This window comes from Rissa tridactyla, chromosome 8 (assembly GCF_028500815.1).
Source record: "Rissa tridactyla isolate bRisTri1 chromosome 8, bRisTri1.patW.cur.20221130, whole genome shotgun sequence".
Lineage (NCBI taxonomy): Eukaryota > Metazoa > Chordata > Aves > Charadriiformes > Laridae > Rissa > Rissa tridactyla.
In genome coordinates this window covers 44,825,299-44,849,827 of record NC_071473.1, presented here as the reverse complement: position 1 = coordinate 44,849,827, position 24,529 = coordinate 44,825,299, and the positions used below count along the sequence as shown (strand labels likewise).

Sequence of the window (24,529 nt, the reverse complement as noted above, 5' to 3'; positions counted from 1 at the left end):
TCAAGTGACTTCTGGCCAATTAGAAAGGAATACTCACGTGGACTACCTGCGAATCCCTCCGCCTAGTTTTCCTTTCTCCATTGGTCGATGGCCGCCGTTCATCCAGCCCCGCCCGGCGCTGATTGGCTGCTAGGGAGGGGCGGTTCCTGGCTGGGTGCCGCCCCTGCTCTGTGGGCGGCTCGGCGGCGGCGCTCGCTGGGGAGCGCGGACGCGTGAGGAGGAGGAGGCGGGGGCGGTGGAAGGAGGAGGAGGAGCCGCGGCGCTCGCGGCCCCGGGTCCCGCAGCTGGGCTCACTCCTCACATGGGGCCCCCTCGCTTGCCGCAGCGGTGGGGCAGACCCTCGCCGGGCTGCTGAGCGGCCGGGGGGGTTGGCCGCGGGTGGGGTATGCGGCCATGAGAGCCCGCGCCGCCCGCAGGCCCTGCTGGCGCCGCCGCTCAGGTAACGGCCGGCGCGCGGGGAGCGGGCGGGGGGTGTCCGGCGAGGGGACGGTCCCTACGTGTGGAGGCGGTGAGGGAGGAAGGGGGCCGCTCCGAGGAAGGGCACCCAGCCCTATAGCGGAGGGGGGGTCCCCGCCGTCCCGCCTCCCGCCAAGGCGGTGAGGCGAGGGATGCGTTTGGGTGAGCAGGTGTAAGCGTTCGCCCCGGGCCATGAGGTGAGGCGGGGGTGGGGAGTGGGTGCTGCAGGACGCCCGAGCACCCGCTTGCGCGGATGGAAGCCGGCTTCCGAAACCCTGATCTGGGGGCAAGGGTCTGTCCGAACCCGGCCGTGGGATCTTTGCCCAGCCGCGTGGGGATTACCTTGAAAATGGTGGCTTTGCCAAGCGGTGTGAAAGCTGGGCTCGGGTTTTGCTATTTTAAGTGCTACCCCGTAGGAATAGGTGAATCATGTTTTAATGACAGGCTCGGCTGCTCAGGTGTATGTGCGTGTGTGTTTGCTCTGCAGCCTTCGGGTGAGAGGTGCTGTGTAAGTGCAGGTGATCACTCGTAATGTTGCGTTCCTTTGACGGTGGGAACTGTATTTGCTTTAAGTACGGGGGACTTTCCACCTATTCTGACAGGTGGTACCTTGATAGTTGAAAGCTAAAATTTCAAGAGTGCTGAATTGAATCTTATTTAAGTTTACCCGTTTCTGTTTGTCCCCCTAAAAAATACTTACAGGTAATATTTCTGCTTATTTATGAGAAACCTGTATGTCTCGAGTGAAATGACTATTCTTTTATTTTAGTGGGGATCAGAGTTCTAGCATACTTTATTGTCTGCAAAATCAACAGACTTACAGTTCTATGGACTTAATTAGGCAGTGGAATTTACAACCTAAGATAAGTTTTTTTATGAGACACTCTGATATGCCCAGTGGACTAACCATAAACCTTTCCATTTAGTCATCATCTTTGGAAATTATTGTTGCGTACCATATCCTGATAGGCCAATAAAAGTGTCATTTTCTGACTCTTGCAGAAGTGTACTGTACAGCTGTAGATGGGGCTGTGTAGTTCCATTGTCTGTTTTGGTTTGTCTTCATGTAAAACTTGCATGCAAAACATGAGCAGCTTGAACTGAAGGCAAAGGGGTGTGTTCCCTGTACCTGGTGTAAAGTGCGTGCTCCCCTATGTTTTTTACTTGGAATTCGTTTTGTGCTGTATCATTAGGATGAACAGCTGGCAGTGGGAGCAGAGCAGGAAATAGGGACAGAGCAATCCTTGCTTCTGTGCTTAATGTTTTTGTAACCGTGGAAGGAGAAAGTTGGTCCAGGTGAGGTGTTCTGGTGGTATAGGCCTCCTGTAACCTAGTTGAACCCTCTGATTCTATATGTTTGCTTTTGCCATTGTAATTCTTTATGCAAATGATTTCACAAATCCATGAAAGAAATGCAGGGTTAAAGGAGGAGACTGCTGCTTCTGTGTCTGCTGTAGAAAAGAATGAAGCTTGTGGTTCACTTGCATCATAGGTTCCCTTTCTGCATTCTTCCTGTAGCTGAGAACCGTGCATTTGCACAATGACAAAGTTTTTGTTGTATTCTTGCAGCCTGGCACAAAAATAAGTGCTTTTCTAGGCAAGATGAAAAAATGGTCAATGTTCATAGATTATTTTTTTTTAAAGCCCTCTTCCTGATTGTTAGTTCCCTAAAATATTCGTTTGAGGTTGTGTATTTATCAGTAAGTACATCTAATAGTTGGCAACTCTATCACACTGGCTGCATCTGTTATCTGTTGCCACGTCCTCTTTCTGACTTTGATAGGAAGCTTCTTTTCATATGGTCCTGTTACTTTTTCTGAAGTTAAACATGTTTCTGGTAGTGGCTAAGCCACTTTTTTATATGATTGTCCCATTGATTGTACTGGAAAGCTGTAGCAGCTCTTGCAACCAGGACTTGAATTAGTTGAGATAACTTTGCTTTTGAAGGCTGACTTTGTGCGCTCCAGGTCTGCGGCTCACAAACTGAGAGTTACATGTTTCCCCTTGGTATCCAGGGTGCTTCAGATTGAGATGTAAATACCAGCAGACTCCAGTGTCTCCAATACCTTAACAACAATAGGTTTGGGAAGCCCTGTTCTCGCTTCAAAAATTCATAAATAAATTAGTCAAGACCGTGTTACTGTTCTGCTTCTGCAGCCGGTACCTGAAGTAAACGTGGTACTGACTGTTTAACCGTAACATGAAACCACTAGCATGGACTGGTATTTCAGCTGTATTTTAAGGGTAGATTACAGAATGTGTTTTAAATATTTTTGGAGATGATACTTTCAGCTGGAAAATAGAAATATGGACTGCCTGGTGTGATGACGTATAAACGTAAGATTGTGTCCAAGAGAGGTCAGTTGGGTATGAAATTCCATCTGCTTACTTTATCTTCATCCTTCTTTCAAGCATTCCTGTTCTCTTTTCTTGCCTTTGCTGTGGTGGATTGTCTCACTGGCTGCATCGAAACAACGGAAAGTTGTTTCCTGTCTCCTGTGAACCCTCCCCAGTTCTAATAGAGCTGTCAGCCCTTGGTCATAAACCTGGCGGAGAGGCTGAGCGGGAAATTCCTTGATTATTGAGATGTCACAGTACCTGCTGGTATTGGAAGGCTTTGATTCCCTTTGTTTTTCTCAAGAGCTAAGCAAATGTCAGCCTGCTGACACCTGGAAGGCATGAACTGCTTCTTGGTGTCTTTACTGAGCTCTGTTTTGTTAGGCAAACTTAATATATTAAAATTATCCATTTGAAGCAGCAGCTGTGTGTTGTACATGATCTACTTGAGTGATTATTTAACTCTAACGATGCTCTAACTAGGCTGGAGTCTGTCTGCACTGTGGATTGGAGTGACTAAAACCCGGCTAGGAAAGGAATGGATTTTTGCAAGGTCCTTCTGTTTATTTTTGTATTGAAATTGGACCCTAGAAACTGTTGGCAATTATACTATGGGCATAAGGATCAAGTGGTTTTCTGTTTGTTTGTGGGTTTTTAATATTCCTCCCCCCAGTTATGTTTGCCTTCTAAACATGTGCCAGAATTTATGTCTACGCTTGATGCAAATATTTTTTAAACCTACAACCTTGGCCCTGAAGCCTGAGCGCTGCAGTAAGTTAATGGCTGGTCTCTCTTACTGTTTTCAAACTTGGCTGCAGTCACAAAATAAATGAACTGTTTGTTTCAGCTTAGCCTCTTGTGGAGGTTTGTTTGCATTATAAAACCACGATGCAGTTTAGCAGACTTCCAGTTTCTGGAGTGGTGTAGTAGGGCTAACGCATGGCTCTTCTGAGGAATGTCAGCCCTACTTGTGTGAAGCTTATACTGTGACAGTACTGGCTAGAACTAGGAATTATCCCCTACAAGGGAGATTAAACTAAAGCAAAATGTTACTTAAATGAAAACAGAAAATGTTGGGATTTTCACGTTTGAGTGCAACGTCGTAACTAAGACTATAAACTCAACCATAAGACTTACCCTGTAAAAGTAGTCAAAAGGACAAAAAGACTTCAGTTTCAGAATGAGCTGGGCCAAACATAGTGCAAGCTCTGTTACTTGTCTGTAAATAAATATTTGATACTGTCTTTCTCCCAAAGAAAGTTATGGACAAACCAAGTAACTTTCCTCTGTTAGGAAAGTGTATGAGAGCAGTTGAGAACAAAATTGTGGAATGCCTTGTTCTCTTTACCTGCTTAGTTTGATTTCTTGTGTTTCATTCCCAAACTTTTTTTTTTCCTGTCTAGGCTTATGACCACAAAGTCAATTCAGTCAGATTTTGTTCTTTACATACCTTTGAAGCTTTTCTGAAATTTGCACATTACTGCAGTGAATTCTTTTTCCCTTCCCCGCCCCCCCAAGTTATTATTTTGTTGAGTGACACTTGCCAGCATAATTCCTTCATGTTTTTGTAGTGTTGGGTTTTGAAGCTACATCAGACTATGAGTTTAAACAGTTAACTCCTGGCAAATGACTTATGTCAAAGCTTTGGCATCTTGTTCTTCAGAAAACCTTTTCAAATTAATAACATGCATCCACCAGATTTATTGCTTTCCAGGCTGAATGCCTAGCGACAGTCTTCTGTGTCTAAAAATGGTTGTTGTTGTTAAGGCCATCTTTTAGGAAATTGTGAGTTTGACATTTGAGTGCACATATGCACATATTTATAAAGATACAGGGGACAAAAAGTCTTAGTAATGAATTGAAATGTTTTTGGAAGGACCTGAGGCATTGGAGGCATGCTGCTAAAGTTGAGAAGCCTTACCCATTTTTATATCTGTGAAGTATAAAATGTTAAGTACTGGCTAATATATGTCACCTGTTAGTTTTACATTGATGTGTGGGGTATAACTGAGTGTGCTATTATGGGATTTCCATCTTTAAATATTTGTGGGCTTAGGCATTGGTTTCCAAAGCCAAACCTCTAATTAACCAAATAAATGCTGATAATATTTGTATTTAGACTAATTTCTGCAGTTCAAAAATCAATGCATTCATGCAGTGGAGAAACTGATCTTAATATAATATTAACTTGGCTAATTTTTTGTTTCTTCAAGCTTTGTTTTTTAAACCAAGAAATTGAGATGTGGTAGGGCATGAAACATACTGAAATTGTGCTTTTTAGTGATGTAATAAATGTATGAGTAGGGCAGGTATGCATTTTGAGATATGTATTTCTAAAAGGTTTTTGTCTTAGCAGAGTGGAGTGTGTTTTTTTTCTTGTGTAAGGATGTCAGAAAAAGAGCTCTGAAGCTGAGAATTTATTGGGAAATGTTTTTTAGAGTGTGTAGAGTCTCTTTTTTCACTGGCTGTTGAGCACAACTTAATAGTTTTTAAGCTGAACTTTAATATGAAAAAAAAAATACCCAGCAACTTTTTAGTTGGTTGCAGGATTTGCAGGATAGTCTTGGATTCTGTTCAGTGCACTTTAATTAACCATACAAGGTAGTAAATTAAAGTACCTCAGACTGACTTGACAGTCAATTAAACCTTGGTTGATTTCATTGAGAATGTGATCATTAGTGTAATTGGCCAAAATGACAGGAGGCCCACTTGGAAATGTGCCCACTTGAGATTTTCCTCCAATTCTGTATATGCAATCCTGGGCAGAATACTAGACAAATGGAGCTCTATCCTAATAATTTCCAAGGATTTCATGTAGCTGTCTGGAAAGAAGGCAAACTCTAGCAGGCAAAAATGAACGAATGGGTTACTTGGGAGTCCAGATGGCAAAACCTTTTGGGGTTTATGTTGTGTGAAGTGCTTTGAATCTCTTCTTTCATTGTGGGATTTGTGTAGAGTTTTGCAAAGTTCACCATGTGATTTCAATCAAAAGGATGTGTATGTGTGAGGGTGATTTTTTTTTTTTGTTGTTGTTAAATAGATTGAGAGACTTCGAGAGCTGATCTTTTGTTAATGGTATCTGGATACTTAAGACAGGGTTAGGCTTTTCCTTCGGTTTAAGGTAGCCTACCTAACTTGATGTCTTCCTCCAGTTAAGACAACAGCAGTCTTCCCTGTTTTGTTTTTGCATAGATCTTGCTTTGCCTGAGAACTTAGAGCAACTTGTAAATCAGGACTATAAGTTTATTTGCTGGGCTGCAGTGCAGATGTGTTGTTTCACTAGATTTAGCAGGGGTGCCTACAAGCTTCAGGGTCCACTTCATATGGTGTTACTGTGATACTGGAGTGGCAGACCGTGCATTTCTGGGGCAAATGCTTACTCCCTACCTTGGAAAGTGTCTAGTGTGTGTGGGTACTACTCTGATGCAAATAAGTTCTAAGAAATTGTTTCTTCAATTACAGTGGGTTTTCTGGTCAGTCTCCAAAGATACTTGGATCTGCTATTCCAGAAAATGAATTGTTAACACCATGGTTTCCTGTCTATCCTTCTTCCATAGACAGTTCTTTCTTTATGTCCTTGAAAAGTAACCAAGTGCTAGTTTGTCCCTTTCAGATCAAAAGGAATTATTTAAGTATGCCTTGAAAATTCCTGGGCATCTTCTCTATAGCTGAGGAGGTTCTCTGGGCTATTTTTCTCCGCTGGGGAGATATAACAGGCTTTATCTTCCCATGGTGCTTCTGTACCGTTTCCAGACCCTCAAGGCTCATGGAGCAAGAATATGAGGTCAGAAATTGGATCCTGATCTTCTGTGTGGCAGTCAGCCACGCCATAACGCTAGACTATGTAGTACTATCAACTGAAAAGTGCAGTAAGCTCACGTGTGTGGGCGTCTGCCTATGAAATTCTGTATGAATACCATGATGTGGGATTTGATAGAGATTAAATTTTCTTAATCAGGCCCTGGTAAGACTCTCTTATGTCCACCTCTGCCCAACTCACATTTAGAGAGCTAAGCGTTAAGATGTTTGAAATAAACACCCTTGAAAAATATGGTGGTGGTGTTTTGTTTTGTTTTCTTTTTTTTTTTTCCCCTCTTTTTTGGAGAGGAGAACCTCAGATTAATTCCATGCAGTTCAACAGATCTTACTTCTGAAGGCAGGGAAGGACTATGTGTTTTTCTGATGTATTGGAACAGAGCATCTCTGAAAGATACACTGCATACAAAACATGGGTTAGCAGCACTGCTGTATATTCAGAGGACAGCTGGTGTGCTTCTGTTTTTGAGATGCTCTTCAAATTTAGTGTATTGTTCAGGTTCTGTACATCTGTGTCAATAGAAGTATAATTGCCTGGCCTGCTCCCTGCTTCATGATTATTTTGTCCACCTTTTTTTTTTTTCTTAATGTTATTGTTTCCTTCCCCTCCCTCCATTTTTTCATTCACCCTCAGGAAAAAAAAAAAGAGAAATCTATCCTCTTTGTGACTGCTCACTTTGTTCAAGTTTTGTAGGGGCTCGCCAAATTGCTGTAAATGAACAGTTAAGTGTGGAAAAGATGAATAACCTCCTGAGTCTAAGGCTTAAAGAAAAAAAAAATAGGCCACCTGTCAGGTTTGCTAGTCCAAGCTGAATTTGATGGGCTCCAGAGTCATCCTGATTACTTCATCATCCTCTTAAAAATAATAAAAAAAATTCCCTTACTGTTATTTCTCCCTCCTCCCTTTTTTTTTTTTCTTATTTTTCTTTTGTTCTACTTGGCAAATGTAGCTTATTTCCTGTGTTTTCAGTTGAACTGAAATTAATATAGCTTTATAAGTGTGTTTGTGGGGAGAATTGTTCTGGCAGTTTCTTATAAGAATACTTTGTTTTTGTACCAGGATTGTTGATGTTTTTGTAAATTTTGGGGCTAGATCTTCAGTGGATATAAGCTTGTGTTCTTACCAGTTAAGGAATCGGTCTTGGAACACTCATAGGTGGAAGCTTACAAACAAAGGTTTTGGTGCTCCAGCTACTGTTATTCCCAGGTGATGATTTTCCTTATGTCAACTGAAAGTTGATCTGTTCTTTTAAAGTTACGGATCCTTTGTTCAGTCCCTAATGAGAAATGGTTTCTTGCAATAGCGGTAGATTGGTCACCAACTGTTACTGAAGTAGACTAGAACATTACATTTTGTGGGTTTCCTCCTGCTTAGTTGCTTGCTTTAGCAACCAGAATTTAAGTAAAAAAGAAAGGGGGGGGAATGAAAGTTGTTACTAGTTAAATTTTGAGTTCCAAACCTATTCATCTTGTAATAGCCAGAGCATAGGTTGTGTGCATGAATCTAAAGGAAAAGTTCAATAGATCGTCTGTCTTTACTGATGATGCTGCGTGGTTGGTTGTGGTGGTTTTGTTTTGTTTTGTTTTTTTCCCTTCTGTGTTTTTGTGCCTCTACTTGGATCTCTTCTGCTTTTTTTTTTTCCCTTAATCCCTTGAACTGGTGTAAACTGCGTTGGAGTTCTAGCAAACTTATTAGATATGTTTACAATAACGGTAATCTCAATTTCTTGTATTGTAGGCTCCAACAAGAGTAGAGAAGACAGCAAATTACCTAAGATGTGAGAAGTCCTCCCTTATCAAAATAAAACCTTGTTTTCAAAATGGACCGAAGTAAGCGGAATTCAATAGCAGGATTTCCACCACGCTTGGAGCGCGCTGAAGACTTTGATGGTGGCGCTGGAGGAGAAGGGACTGTCTCCCAGATAGGAAGAGTTTGTACGTCTTCCTACAGAGCCCTGATAAGTGCCTTTTCCAGACTGACTCGTCTTGATGACTTCACATGTGAGAAAATCGGCTCTGGTTTCTTCTCTGAGGTGTTCAAGGTGTGTGTTTAGTTCGTTCTTGTCTTTGTGTTGATTGCTTCATGTTTGGTGCTGAGAAAGTACGAGAGTATCAGCAGAAGTGCTTTTCACTGAAGTCAACTGTTAGTTCTTGTATTTGCTTTATTCAGGATGTGAGTGATGAAGAACTTGCAGGTCTCAAATGTTTCCTCTGACACTCTTCCAGCTGTTTTTTTATTATTTGTAATTTTTTGAGGGAGTTTCAGAGGCATTTTGGAAGAAACAGCAAAAGCTAAAAAAATTTGGTTATTTTTGTCTCTGCCATGTATTTTTGCATTCATGTAGTGTATTAAACACCAATGGCTATTGGTTCCCTTATATGTAAGTGTGAATGTCTTTAATTTATCTAGTTTATTTTTGTGGGGTTGTACTCATTCCTTCGATAGTCTTTGCCTCCCAACGCTAGATGCATGTGTTAGGAGATTTACAGGTGATTACTGAATTTGAAACTACAAAATTTATTGCACTGAAGTTACTATACAATTAGGTGGTCTTCTGTTTCCTTTGCTGCCTGTTATGCCATGCCTTTAACTCAAATAATCAGAGATTGGTTTGAAGTAAATAGTATGAATGAGAAAATCTGATGTTGTCAATGACTTGCTACCGTGAATCTGGGAAGTGGATAATATCTTTGTAAAGCAATTTGTGAAACCATACAGACAACCCCAGTTTTATAGTGATGGTGATATTTCTGCTGTTCTGACTGTTTTTATAAGGATTATTGAATAGGACATTGAGTTGACTTCCAGGTTTTCAGGCATTGCAAAAATAATTTGTTTCATTTGTCCTAGTTCCTGATGAAGTCACCCTCCAAACTATTTCCATTTCAGTGAAATGCCAGAGAACTTTATCTCACAGTATATTATGTCCATTCCATGACACCTCATGTGGTCTTTTCTTTAAGAAGTTAAGCCAAAAAATCTCTTATCCAGCTTTATTGCTGTGAATAGATATGTGAATTAGACAATGAAAATTATTTTTATGTTGCTTTAATACACAAAAGCATTAATTATGTAAAGGCAAGTCACTCCACACAAGTTTTTCTGTTTAGCTAGATATATAAAATTTAATTTCCACTAACACAAGTTTTTAATTCTTTCAAATGGGTGGACATGAAGAATTCTATTTGGGGTGTGTAGGAGACTTGGTACAGGTCAGGTTTTTATAAAGCCAGCTTGTATACCAATTGAAAAGAAGGTTTTGGTTTTTTGTTTGTTTTTTCTTTTTATTTTCCTGTTTGGAAAACTTTCTGTAGTGCATTTTGTAGCAAATGTCTTTGTATCCAGACATTTCTTCATGTGAAATGAACTGATTTATAAAGTTCTGTGTGCCACTGGAACTCATCTTTACAGCTTTTATGGCGAAGCTGCTGTGAATTGTATAAGGATACCAATAGACTTGGGTCATCTTTAAGTAACTGAGGAATAACAGACCTTGGTTTGTGTGAATTTCAGAATTCGTGTTTTGGAGTAGTTTTGTCTTAGCGTTGTCTTAGTATTGCTGATTAGAGCTTGCATCTTGCCCTATTCTGCAAATTCAGGATTTAGCCCTCTTTAATACTTGGATTTTCCAGTGCTTAGGTTATGAATTTATCATATAGTGGTATTACCAATCATATTTATGTTGGAACTTCAAAAAGTTTTGTAGTTGAGTAGCTACATACTTCGTGAACAGACTTACTAGGTGACATAGCTATAATATTTTACCATGATTGGTGAGGAACATCACAGAGAAGAGCCCTGAGGGAAGGTGCTTGCATATCCAGCAGAAAGGTATGGTATTGTGATTGCTGAGGAAACAAAAGTAGGTGGGGAAAAAAGTGGCTAAAAGTAAAGGCAGTTTTCCAGCATGCATATAGTAATTGATTTATTACGACTATCTTATTTTAAGAGGGCACTTGGTTTAATCAGGTACTGGCATACAGAGGTAAACAGCTGTTGGAGAACTTATGTTGATTGAGAGAAATCCCTGATGCTCAATTTGCCTTCCTGTGCATAAATAAGTCTGCTAACTCTTTAAAAACCTTCCCCTGCCATTCCCCCTTTCAGTAAGCTAAACTAGACATCACATGGTGTCAGTCTGCAATCAGTGGCACTACTCTGAGACCAATGGTAGGTAGAGTATCTAGTGTCTGTTTTCCCAGAAACAACCACAGACCTCCTGCCGGGAGACAATGAGTGATAAAGTCTTTTCTTTCACATCAGTTTCAAACAAGGTCTCGCTTCAGTTTTGGCACAAAGGGGTGAGAATGCATTACGACCTTATCTTAGATGCAGTTCCATGCTCATTTAAGCAGGTTTCTGTTCTGCTAGTTTATCAGCCTGACCACCTCTGTCATTAATCCTACTGTGCTGATCATCAGATTTCATGCAAGAACCTTGATGTGCTTCCAGGAAGGAGAGCCTCACGGTTTGACACAGTTAAAGTTCAGTCTGATCTGCGGGCTCACAGCTAAATGATTGAACTTGAGAAAAATACAGGATAGTTGTAGACTTACTGTGTAAGTAACTTCAAAAGAGCAATGAAGCCTTCCCTTTAAATTAGCAGAGGTGTCTCCAAAACTCCCATGTCACCAGAGACTTTTCAATTATATACTTTTCTGTTGTTTTGTGAGTGTCATACATTAGGTTCACTCAAGTGTTCTAGCGAAGAACACTTGGACTGTTTTGATGGTTTGAGATTTTTGTTTTGCTATGTAACTGACAATTGTTTTCAGTGATTTCTTCCACTCCATCCTTTTCTGTGGAAACTTCTTTTTAAATATAGTCTCTCACGGTGGGTAGATGTTGCCTTCTCTTAATTTGGGAATAGGAATACATTACAACTTAGATGTATATATTAATGGTCATATGTGCTATGAACGATCTTTTAGCATTTCTGGTGCACCTCTATTCGTACACAAATTAAACTTTGGTTTTTATTCAGCATAAAGTATTAAACTAGCATTTTGATTTTGTTAGCCATCACTATAACAATTCAAATTCATGTTCGCCTGCATACTAAGTGTTAGAGAAGCTACTTCAGAAAAACTGAACTTTGTCCAACTATTAGAAATCTAGTTTGAAGCAGCTGACTGACTAGTGCCTATTCTAATTTTCAACGGCAAGTGCAGCACACTGAGGTTTGCTTTTAAGATTGAGCTAGGCAAAGACTGTTTATGTAACAATGCCTAGCCACGATCCCAAACCTTTAAATTCCTAGCAGGGAAGATCAGTAAGGGGCTGATGGAGCTCTAAGTAATTGTGGGGGAGTTAAGCATCATACTGAAACTAAACACTGTATTAGAAAATAGATACTACTTGTTATAAAATGTGTGTGTTGGAACAGCAGTCAGACTAAAATCCAGGATCTTTTTCTATTCAAATATACCTTCAGGTTCAAAGCCAGTACTAAATATTCAAGTTGCTAGCAAATTCCTTCAGGTGTTCTTGTTGGCTCTGTATTCTGTAGCTGAACTTTTGAGAGAGACTGGAAATACTTCGACTCTTTGGCTGAATGTTAAAAATGGACTTTTTGTGGTTTATTATCCATGTATACATGAAAACAGGGATCATTGATCCAATATAGAATCATGTAAATTCAGTGTCCTGTGTGTTTGCATGTTGGGGAGGTCGTGTTGCTAGGCAGGTGTGGTCACTGGGGAGTTTGAGGGTTTTAACTGTTGAGGAATGGTGAAGTCTTTTGACATCCAGGGAAGAATTCATGAGTTTGTCACAGGCATGGGTGCCTCCAAAGAAAAAATTTTGAGATGAAAATCAGCCCTCCCATTTTGGCATACCTCCTGAAAGCACCAAGCGCTAAGTACTCAGTTTACGATCCCCTATAACTTGAGATCCTTTCTGCAGTACATCTGGCTACACAGTTTTCCTAGGTGTGCACTTGTGAAGCAAACTTTACCTACTAATCCCTGCTGGGTTAAGGACTTTTCGGTTGGTTAGTTGTTTCTTTGGTGTTGCCCCCCCTTCAAGCATTTCTTAATTTTTCAAGATCACTTTGAATTCTAATCCTGTCTCAGAAGTGCTTGGCCCTCCTTCACTCCGTGTTTTGACTTCAGGCAGGTTCCTGCAGAGTCCTACTGGATAATCTTACCAGTTTACCTGTGAACCACTAGCTACTCCTTTGATTATGGCTTTACATTGCTACTTTATAGTATTTCCTTCTAGATCACGTTTGCCTGGCTTATTTATATAGATGTCATCTAAGATGCATCAAAGCGATGTGAAAAACAAGATATGATGAATTTTAACGCTGATAGAACATGGATACCCTTGAGAAACAAATGCTGGAAATGTCAGTGCTGTTCTGTGATGTCTGGACTCCATAGCCTATGAAGCTAGCACTGTCCCTGTCCAGGTGCAAGGCCAAGTCTGAATACAAAGACAGGGCAGCGTACTTTTGCTTGACTTAACAAGATGGGTGGTGGTTGCAAATGGGTCAGTGTCCTCAGGATATTCATGCTGTATGTGCTCATGCTGTAAGGCCTCCTATTTGAATATCCTGGAATGATGGTCCTCAATTCATTAATTGGCTGTCAGTCTCTATTTGGTATGGTTAAATTTGTATGCTCTGAGTTTCAAAAGTGCTGACTGATCAGGGAAGGTGTGCCTGCTTAAACACATACCTTGTGCCTGAGGCTAGGATCCTGTTTCTCGTATTTATTTAATGTCTTCAAGGTTCCTTAAAGATAAGCAGCATCCAGCTGTTTAATGTGAAAGAAGAAACAGGTCTGATGTGGAGTTGTGCTTAGGGGTAGCGTGAAGAACACTTACATATAATTATTTTTTTATCAAATACTTATAATGTACTTAGGATAAAACTGGTGGTTCTGTTGCCTCTAAAGTACACTATTTAGTATCATTTATGGTTTGTATCATTTATGATACTATGTCATGTGTCTCAGGCACATTGTCATGCTGGTGGGCTTAATCTTTGGAACAATTGACTGTGGTAGATCTGAGATACTACTGATCTGGCTTTCCCAAAGTGACTCATTGAGAGCTGTCTTCTTTTGTGCTTTATGACTTGATTACCATTCTGCTTGATTAACTTGTCCGTCTGTGTTTGTCTATAATTTTGCAGGCCTTGAGGAGTCCAGTGCAGAAATGTTTGATGTTAAACAGTAGTCACTTTCTTCTTTTGGCCTCTGACCTAGGTTTGACAGAACTTGCGAACTAGAATAAACAGTGCAGAGTAAGAACAGTACAATAGAGTAAGTGAGGGGCTAACTCATAGGACTTCAGACACAAAGGTTATGAGAACAGACAGGTCACTTGACTGAAAAAAAAAAAATTTATCTGTCTTGATTGGCATGTTTATCTACTTTCATGTTATACTTTGCCTATTGTATCTCATGGTTAAACTGTATGTTTAAAAATAAAGGCATTATGGACTTCTCAAAGAGTTAAGGCTTGGAAGAGTTATTAGGTCATCTCCACACGCACTGCCACATAATCAAAGGTCGTTATATTTTATCAGTAACTGGTATTTTGTCTACAGCATATATTGTCACCACATACAAGGCAGTTTTGGTTTTGTTCCAACCCCCACCCCCCATTGTTGGTTATTTAATTTAGTTCTGAACTGAAGACCTCAAAGCCAGTATCATGGATTCCAGTGCCCAGCGTGTTACCTCACTGTTGTAAATTTCATAGAATCATAGGGTTGGAAGGGACCTCTGGAGATCATGTAGTCCAACCCCCCTGCCAGAGCAGGGTCACCTTAGAGCAGGTTGCACAGGAACGCGTCCAGGCAGGTTTTGAATGTCTCCAGAGATGGAGACTCCACCACCTCTCTGGGCAGCCTGTTCCAGTGCTCTGTCACCCTCAAAGTAAAGAAGTTCCTCCTCACATTTAGGTGGAACTTCCTATGCTCAAGTCTGTGCCCATTACCTCTTGTCCTGTCGCTGGGCACCACTGAAAAGATCCTGGCCTGGCCCCATCCTCCTGACACCCACCCTTTAAGTATTTATAAGTGTTGATAAGGTCCCCCCTCAGCCGTCTCTTTTCCAGACTGAAGAGACCCAAGTCCTTCAGTCTTTCTTCATAAGAGAGGTGTTCCAGTCCCCTAATCATCTTCGTAGCCCTTTGCTGCACCCTCTCCAGCAGTTCCCTGTCCTTTTTGAACCAGGGAGCCCACAACTGGACGCAGCACTCCAGGTGTGGCCTCACCAGGGCAGAGTAGAGGGGGAGGATGACCTCCCTCGACCTGCTGGCCACACTCTTCTTGATGTACCCCAGGATGCCATTGGCCTTCTTGGCCACGAGGGTACATTGCTGGCTCATGGTCATCCTGTTGTCCACCAGGAGTCCCAGGTTTCTTTCCACTGAGCTGCTCTCCAGCAGGTCAGCCCCCAACCTGTACTGGTGCATGGCGTTATTCCTCTCCAGGTGCGGCACCCTATGCTTGCCCTTGTTGAATTTCATAAGGTTCCTCTCTGCCCAAATCTCCAACCTGTCCAGGTCTCTCTGTATGGCGGCACAGCCTTCTGGTGTGTCAGCCACCCCCCCCAGCTTTGTGTCATCGGCAAACTTGCTGAAGGTGCACTCTATCCCCTCATCCAGGTCATTGATGAATATATTGAAGAGGACTGGACCCAGTACTGACCCTGGGGAAACACCACTCGTCACTGACCTCCAACTAGACTCTGTGCCCTTAATCATGACCCTCTGAGCTCTGTCTTTCAACCAGCTATCTATCCACCTTACACTGTCTATTCATCTAACCCACTCTTCCTAAGCTTCCCTATGAGGATGCTGTGGGAGACTGTGGTGAACACCTTGCTTAAGTCAAGGTAGACCACATCTACCGCCCTCCCCTCATCTATCCATCCAGTCATGCCATCATAGAAAGCTATCGGATTAGTCAGACATGATTGCCCCTTGGTGAATCCATGTTGAGTACTTCTGATAGCTTTCTTTTCCTCCACATGCCTTGAGATGACGCCCAGAACGAGCTGCTCCATCATCTTTCCAGGGATGGAGGTGAGGCTGACTGGCCTGTAGTTCCCTGACTCCTACTCCTTGCCTTTTTTGAAGACTGGAGTGACATTGGCTTTCCTCCAGTCCTCAGGCACTAAGTTGTACCTAACTTGAAGTCTCTGGACCTACTCGTTCACCCAGTTGTTCTTTGTATTGCTTTGTCTGGGCCAGCATCTTTTTAGTACCTCATCTTTCCTCCATATAAAACTCGATGTATGTTATTAAGTTAGGTTTTGACTTTCTTGGTGTGTTAACTAGTCCCAATTTCTGTCTCTTTCCTCTCCTACCCCACTCTGGGAATGACTTAATTCTTGCAATATAGGTTTAAGTCTTTCCAACATCTCCAACATCTTTCTCTTTTTAAAGTGGACATCCTAAGTCAGAACACGCTACTTTTGTTCTTAACAATGACATGTAAAAACTATCCTTCTGCTTTTGTCACACTTTCAAAATGCACACTACTTGTTGTTGTTATTGCACATTAGTACCTTATGTTTAATTGGTATGGGTCTCCTATTCTGTAGCCTTCAGTCCTTGTTTGTAGTGAAGTTTTTCATTTGGGCATGTTTATTTTAGCTCAGATGAACCTAAGATATGAAATGGCCTTCACTACGTAGTGAAATAATGTGAACAGGGTAATGCTACAAACTTAGAAGCTTCCAGTTTTTCTGAGTGGCAACTTTCATCAGTGAATTGGAAGTGAATGCAGAATATTGAGTAACAGGAGCTCTAGCTCAGTTCCTGTGGAAGCTCAGTAAAAGACTTCCCTATCTTACGCTGCTTTGTCACATGCAACTGTATCTTGAGCTATCATTAGCCAGTCTTTAATCTAGTTGTAGTGGATTGTGGCACGAAGTCAGAGGTCTTACAGAAGTCTGTGTGTTCATGTATGTATATTGCTATTGTAAAACACTTATACAATTAGGTTAATATATAATATCACCTAACTTTAAAATTAATGTAAAGCTGTGAAGGGATGTTATGAGAACTACTACAGTATCCTTAGCTGAGTCAGGCTCAAGTATATGTGATCTGTTCTTGGCAGCTATTTTCGACCTGCCCTTTAAATGTCCATTATAGAAGATTCTAGAACCTCCTTCGGTGTATCCAGCCCATATTTTATTATTATTTTTTTAACTATCCTTTTATAGCTAGAACTTCCCGGTTTCAGTTGTTTTTACAGCTGGTCCTGTCTATTTGCTTATTGACTCTACTAGCAACTCATTAGTGACAGAGGGTTCAGTTTTCCTGTGGCATTTAGTGATATATCATGTCAATAGAGGCCTTCTTCCAGGAGTAAAATGTCTGTGAATGTGTGGAAGGAGCGAAGGAGACATTTGAGTAGTTTTATAAATGAGCATGCAGAGAAGGCAATGCCAATTCAGATTAAAAGGAGAGGATGACTGCAAAAGGACGTGGAAAACGTGTGGAAAAAAACGGCAAGAGAATCTGAATTCAAGGCAGGGTAGCTGCTGCATGGTTTTCAGCCCATGCTCAGCAAAATCCCACTGGAGAAGATTTTGGAAACCAGTGGCTCAGAGTTTGCAGACATCACTTTCCAGAACGGGAATCTTTATTAACTTGGATTTTGATAGATAAGCAGCCACTGCAATATTTGAACTGTCAATGTGTTTTAAATCTAAATGCGAGTCTGTGTGTTATTGCCAGTCTTTGCATGATTGCCAGGAATAGAACTGATATGGAGCTCCCTCCTTCAGGACAAGGCCCCAGCACACTCCCAGGACTCTACAAGCAAGTTCTTACTGTCTTCTCTGTGTGCACCTGTTTGCTGCACAAATGGGATGTCAGTCTTCAGGACTGTCAAACCAATACCTTCCCCCCTGAATTCTTTTAAGGGGGAAGTGGTTAGATGTCAGCATGAATCAAGGAGATTCTGGGCGTTCCAGCTGGAGACAAACTTTTCTTAATCCTAATGTACCCTTTTGATTATTATTTCAAAACTCTCAATATAAACACTGATGACAGGAAAAAGTTTGTTTCTTTGTTAGTACCAAACTAAGGGGTGAATTTTGCTCTTAAAACAACTCTGGCTTTTGCTTTTGAATAGTGTCATTGCTTTGTCACCAGACTTTAGGGCAAAATTACATTCTTCAAGGTGACATTAATATCTCCATAAAATCACTTAATTGGGCAGAATGCTTGTGTGTTTTTTATGTAGACGACGACGGGAAGACTAATTGTGTGTAAGTGCTTTTCTTTATGGAAACTGTTGTATGAGAGATTTAGTGTTGCTTGGGGAACCATAGCTTGGGTAACACAGCGCGTGTGTGAACTTGTATCGTGTCTCCAGACTTAATGTAGTAACAAGAGTTTTCCTTGTCGTGGGTAGCATATTGGAGATAATTGCACTTATTTTTTTTCCTGGAAACTAATTATTACCCAGTAGGCATAACTGCTTTCTGCAAGTTTTGCTTATGTCAAGCTTTGGCCTTTTTTATTACTGTTTAGGCCTTCCTACCACACTGTAAATCTTTATGTGTTTTTCTTTGCTTTATAGATTTGTGGAGTCAAAAGCATAGGGTTGGAAAATACTTCATGTTGTCTTGCTCTTCATCCTTTTGTCACAGGGCAAAAGCAGCTTTATCTGTCATTCTTCATGAACATCTTAACATGTTCTTTAAAGCTGATAGTAGAGTCTACTGCAATGGAAGGTACTAACTCTCAGGTATCTCTGAAGAATCAATTTTATTGAGCAAGAGAGGAGTGGTTGCATCATTAGCCACACTGGACTGAAAAACCTGCAGCAGTAGATAAAGCTACTCTGACATCCTGTGAAGATGATGTGGGTGAACAGCCCCTTCATCTGGTTGAGCTGGGAGGGCAAAAGCTCTTGGCAGAGGGATGGTAAAAATCTACCAAGGAAATGAGAGAGCATCTGCAAGACTTGCTTTCTATCATCTATGTATGCATTCCTCATACCTTCTCTATTTAGGATGGTTGTCATTTTGTCTTAAGGAATAAAATAATAACACTGTCAATTTAGAAATTTGAAGTACAACAAAAATATCTTTCTGCATAACTCATAAGGAAGTATTTCTGGTATTCAAGTTAAAAATATTTTGAAGGCAGCACTGAAGTAGAAGTCAGCTGATAATGTGAAATTTCACAGGAAACCTCAAATCTATCTCACACTTTGTCTTTACTGCTTCGGTTTCAAAGTTCTCTCATTTTCTAATGTGTTATTTTGAACATTTAGTGTAAGGTTTGCACTAGGAAAGGATCCTCTTTGATTGCCTCTGGCATTAGCAGCCTCATGAGAGGCCCAAACAAATAAATGCAGGTGTTCTTCAAAAACTGTGTAAAACATTAGAGGTGAGATCACACAGTATCCGTGATATTTGTGGGACTATTTGATAGGCTTAAAAGATATTTTATTTTAGTTACCCTGTGAAGTATTTGTAGGAAACTCTAATTGTATGTATTAAACACTTTCAACATCAGATGTTTGAGTTTTCTAAAGCTGGAGAACACTTGGTACCAACACGTGGGGAAAAATAAACAATAAAAATTGATTTAATACCTAGAAAAGTGATTCAGTGAATGACTTCAGTCTTAACATGTTTGGTGTATAAAAATTGATGTCATTACAGTGCATAAACGATCTTATAATGGAAAAAAACCAGTTGGTTGAAGGTACTCTTTAGTGTAGTGAAAAATAGGCATAATAAGGCCCAATGGCTAGAAGCTGCAATAAGAATTGGACTTACTCTGAAAAATTAAATTTCTCTGGGAACAGTCTCACAACCAGAAATTGTCTTTTCTCTCCTAGTGGTTCATTGGTGATATTTGTAGCTATCACGGTTTTCTAGAATGTTCTTGGTTAAGCTTGGCAAGTTGTTGAGAAACTTACAGCTACCAACAGTTTAAGGCCACCAATTTTGGAAACTAATGATCTAGACAATTGAAATTAGTTGTTGGGGTTTTTTTTTTTTTTTTTTTTTTTTTTTTTTAACTGAAGTCTTTGGGGGTTTTTCTCCTTGAGATTGGTGTTGCTACATCAGGCAAAACGAGATACTTCAGGCTCTGCTTATGACATACAGTGTCAGAAGAAGTCCTCGTGGGTTGGAAAATTAGTAGGGAATGAGTAAGTGAATTATTCTACATATTGGTTACACAGTTCTAATATTTGGTCTCGTAGCCATGGGGAATATACCTTGTGACTGAGAAGTGACACCCGCTTGAGCAATGTGTGTCTTCCCTCACCCAGGTGTGGTGCGTTGTTCCTCTTCTAAATTTCTTCTTTCATTCTGTTGCAGTGGGATAGAGATGTCACACTTGTCGCTGCCCTCCCTGAGTGATGTGATGCCTGTTAGAAAGACAGACAGCAAATCTTGTTCACACATGCTTTTTGGTTTCATTTCTTATTTCACTAGGATTCAGTTTTAAGCTGAAACTTAAGGAAACTCCTTCACCTTGCTCAAGATGACAGAAGCAAGATATTTGAGGCTTAAGGTCTCTTATGTAAAGTTACAGTGTTAAAACACGCTGCTAATTATTTGCTTAGGAATACAGTCACCCTGTGTATTATATGAACTGGCCAAGAAGGCTAGAATAACTTTTAAACTTAATTTCAAGCTCTTGAGTTATATCAGCTAGGTGATTCTAATCAATCTCTTTCTACTCTAATAGTTGTCAGGAGCAGGAAGAAGCACCATTCTGGAACGGAGACGAGGCATAAATCCTGAGGATGCTAGTGCTTTCTTAGTCAAAGTAGAAGTCTTCCAAGTTTGATTTGTCTCACGCTGATGTGTGAAGTATCAGCCTTTTGGAACTCTTCTACTGACTGCTAAGATGATTTGTCTGGTAACCACTAAAACAGACAGTTGTCTTCCTCTTGCTAATGATTTTTTGGTTACTGAGGTGCCAAGTCACTGTTATCCTAGTCGTTGTCATGTAATTAGTCAATGCTTTTATAGGGCATAGGCTGTGGGGAGATGCAGTAATAAATAGGCCTTATTCCAATGGATCATTAATATAAGAGTTAAAAACCTCATCTGCATTTATTATTCTTTAAGGATTGTACAATTGGTGCAAAATACTCGCTTCATGCCCACTCTTGTGAGTATCATTAAAATCCAGAATTACCTGTCTGACTTGCAGGGCACTCTTACATTTAGCAGAATTGAGAATGCTTTGAGATACAAAGTAGAATGGAGGGCTAGTTCACATTTGTTATCTCAAATAAGTCCTGATTTTTCTTTATTTATTTTCTGGTTAGAAGTCTTAAGATGTAAAAATCACCTTATAACATCAGCTGAAGAAACACTGGGAGTGACTCAAAAGCTGTCACTGGCTAGCAGATCTAATGAAAGCCTTGCCTTTTGTAGTGGTGTTGAAAAATTTTAAGAAAATTTTCAAAATCATATTTCTGTAATACTTTTTCCTACAGTCCTACTTGGCATCACTACAAGTAAAGTCTGAAACTATACTGAGTGAAACAAATTAACGCATAGGGGAAGTAGAGTTTTACTTACACTATGTTTCAGTTTTCTCTGGTTTGGTCAGCCGACTTCTCTGCTGAAGAAAGAAATCTTTGGAAAATATGGCAGAACTATCATTATACCCTGAAAGTGAAAGATTTGTTTCTTTAGTAATAAGCCAGAACAAAAAATCACTGAAACAAACTTGGTGCTAAAAGAATACTCAGTCAAAAAAATGAATGTGAACTAATATAAAGTTGTCCATTTTGAAATGTACTTATCGCTTGTTTAGAACTTGACCTCTTCTAACTCTTGTGGAGCAGCTGATATGTTGAATGTCTGAGGCGAGTCTTTGTTGTCCTCACAACTAGTGAGAATGCTGGCAAGTCCTGTCAACAATAAGAAAGGTGCTCTGGTACTGTAACAAGTGGGATCTTGCAATAAGAGATAACCCCCTGGTTGGATTTTTTGTTTAGTCAGTGACTTCTGTAGTTCAGAGCCCTTTGGGCCTTTGATTTTCTTCTGGAAGAAAAGTTGTGCCAATCTGAGTATCATTGTGCAGTTTCCCAGGGGCAAAGCAGGTGGCAAGAGTCCCTTGGCACAGAAATGTTTGTGGGCTTTTTGTCTTGTTTTCCAAAATAATTTCTCAAGCCCAGTTAAATGATCTGTTTAGTTTTCTGTTCTGGATGGAGATGTGCTGGGTTGGCAGCTCTGGGATTTTCTGCGTTTTGCCAGCTGGCAGACGTGCACATTTGTGTAAGCTCATTCATAGCTGATACTGAGAGACAGGTGCTGATTTACTGTTCTTCAAATAACTGTGCTGGCATATGTCCAGTATTAACATGACTGCACCTAGAGAACAGAGTGCATCACTAAAGATCGTTGTGACACACCTCTCTGAACGCTTATTTACTGGTTTTGGAGGGGGGTGAATTATTTCAGTGATGGATTTCACTCCCTGTGCTGGAAAACGCGTGTGTGATGGTAATACACAAAAGTGCAAATTATTATTGATGGCAGTAACATAAAAGAAGATCTTGTTTGCAGGCTTAGATCCATAGGGAATGCTTCCTTATAGCCCCTTAGTAGCCATTGGTAATGATTAGAGAGAGGAACTCCAAAACCTGCATGATACGGCTTCTGTTAGTCTTTACTTCTCCAGTTGTTGGGAATTCTGTATGTGAGTCGTGCAAGATACCCTGTTCCCAGCGGCTGCTGAGGCCGTATCCGAATTGTAGGGACTCCCTTCTCCTGTCCTTGTGAGCTTCCTCCGCCTGGGAGTTGTCACGGCTGCTGGCCTGATCTGGCTGTGCTTGTCACAGCGTGGGAGCCCGTCGGGGCGGGTGAATGGCCCTCGGTGCTGGGCAGCAGCAGCAGGCACTGCTCTGTGTGGGTAGGGCCTTCTGTTTGATGGTCTGGTTGGATTAGGGGTTGAGGAGAGGACAGAGCTATGAAACATCCGCTGGAGTAATCGATACTGAGACAGCATTGCTTTGTTAACTAATCTGTGGCTGACAATATGTCTAACACTGAGTCACTAATGACAGTTTGTAACTTTCCCATCAGCTGCCTGCAATTAAGTCCTGCAAATCCAATCCTTGTGCTTCATAGCTTCTACTGACAATGAGGAGACACATAAGAAATTGCATGGTATATTTATTTAACTGCCTTTTTTTTGCTAGGAAGACTTAATTCTTAAGAAGAGCAGTCCCATGAAAGCTTAAATAACAAGAAACTATTTAGAACTTTTGGTTTTGGCTATAACCTGAAAGTTATTAAATGTAGCAATTCATAAAAACTTAAATATCCTCAAGTAAGGCAAATATAGCTCCTTTATATTCCCTGCTGTCGTCTTATTTGTGGTTGTGGTCATGTTCTAGTGCTGCAACTGTGATTATAGTAGCAATAGCTGTATGCCAGTGAGCTCTGTTCTGAAATGTGAGATTGAGTTCCTTACTCATGCATGCTAACATACATTTGAAAGATTTATAAAGGAAAGGTAAGGAAATTATTTCTGCCCAAAATAAAACTTTCTCTCAAGGTTCCCATACAGATTTTGAAAACAAACCCACTGCATGTATTTGATGAATAGTGATGGTGACATCATTGGTACAGCGGGGGGACACAGCGTGCTCTGTACCAAACTGTAAATATATTGTAAAAGACTGAAGGTGCAATTATATCTCAGGAAAACTCAACCTGAAGTGTTTTTTTGCTTCAAAAGCATCTGCAGGTTATGTAAATACCATCATCTTTCGTATGGGATAAACCCATAGTAACATGGGAAATACTTAATCACAAGTATTACAAATCAAATAAGGACACAGATACAGTATCTGATTATGTACTAACTTTGGATGTTACAATAGTAATTTGCAGATGTCAAACTTCCAGTTTCCCTGGCAGGTAGATAGCAATATCACCTCCATTTTATAGATACAGTTAAAGAGGGAATGAAAGTAAGTAGCATGCCTAGGACTGTTCAATGAGCTGATGATAGCCAACGTCAAAAATGAAGAATAAGCTCCCAGTTCTGTACTTCAAACTCAGTATTTCTTTTCCTTTCCAGACTGTGACATTAGACTCAGGTGTAAAATACATACTTGAGCTATATACTGAGATTGTGGTAGAACAATGCTTTTCTGCATTTTCTTGCCTAGTACTTAAGAGGTGGGTCCATGTTCCTTCTCCTGGATTGCAAAGGGCATTTTATATGGTTACATTCTGCTGAACTGGCTACAAAATCAGTCGACTTCCCCACCCGGGCTGTGCCTGTTTATACCTCATCTCAAACTGTGGAACAATAGTCATCTGATGAATTTGTGCTTTCTCTCAAAACAAGACTGTAGTCTCTTTTTGCCTGTATGATTTGATTGGGATCAAGTTAAGGGCAGAGAGATATGCGTGGATTCCTATCAATAAATGGTTTGTTTAAAATAAATGAATGCTGTATTTTGGGCCCTGGTTCTACATTACAGTGGGCAATGAAGAAAAACAAAATACAAAAGAAAAATTGAGGGGGTTTTGGCACACACCAATGGATTTATAAAGTGTCGGCGGTACTGCTGTCTCACTAATTATAAATTCACTTTAGTTCGGCAGAAAAACTTGAGAACTTGTTTGACTGTAGGTGTGGAATATGCTGGAGTAATTGAACTTGGTACTTTGCTGAATTGGTGATGCTAGAAGTTACTAAAGTTATTGAAGTAGGATCTTTGACCAGTACCAATCCTTTGTGCTAAAGGGAAAATGCTGAAGGCTCCAACTTTTTCTGTGTATTTCTCAACTGTTTTTAGTAGTAGAAATTCACTAATGGAGTCACAATGACTGTCAGGCTTTTGAAAGGTTTTGGGTTTTGTTTTGTGCCTAGTTTCTGTACATCTTCTGAACCTGTGCTAAAAGTTCTTGTAACACATGCTGACTAGTTTTGTTTGGCAAAGTT

At 40.5% G+C, this 24,529-nt stretch overlaps 1 protein-coding gene across 1 annotated transcript in view; it reads left to right on the top strand.

The window, feature by feature from the left end:
• The first annotated feature begins 202 nt into the window (after positions 1 to 202).
• The window catches only part of TESK2 (testis associated actin remodelling kinase 2), an 86,602-nt gene continuing 62,275 nt past the window's right edge, over positions 203 to 24,529 (top strand). The window contains exons 1-2 of the mRNA XM_054211176.1: positions 203 to 439; positions 8,348 to 8,651. Coding sequence (XP_054067151.1) covers positions 8,430 to 8,651 — 222 coding nt within the window. The 5' untranslated portion in view covers positions 203 to 439; positions 8,348 to 8,429. The remainder of the gene's footprint in view (positions 440 to 8,347; positions 8,652 to 24,529) is intronic.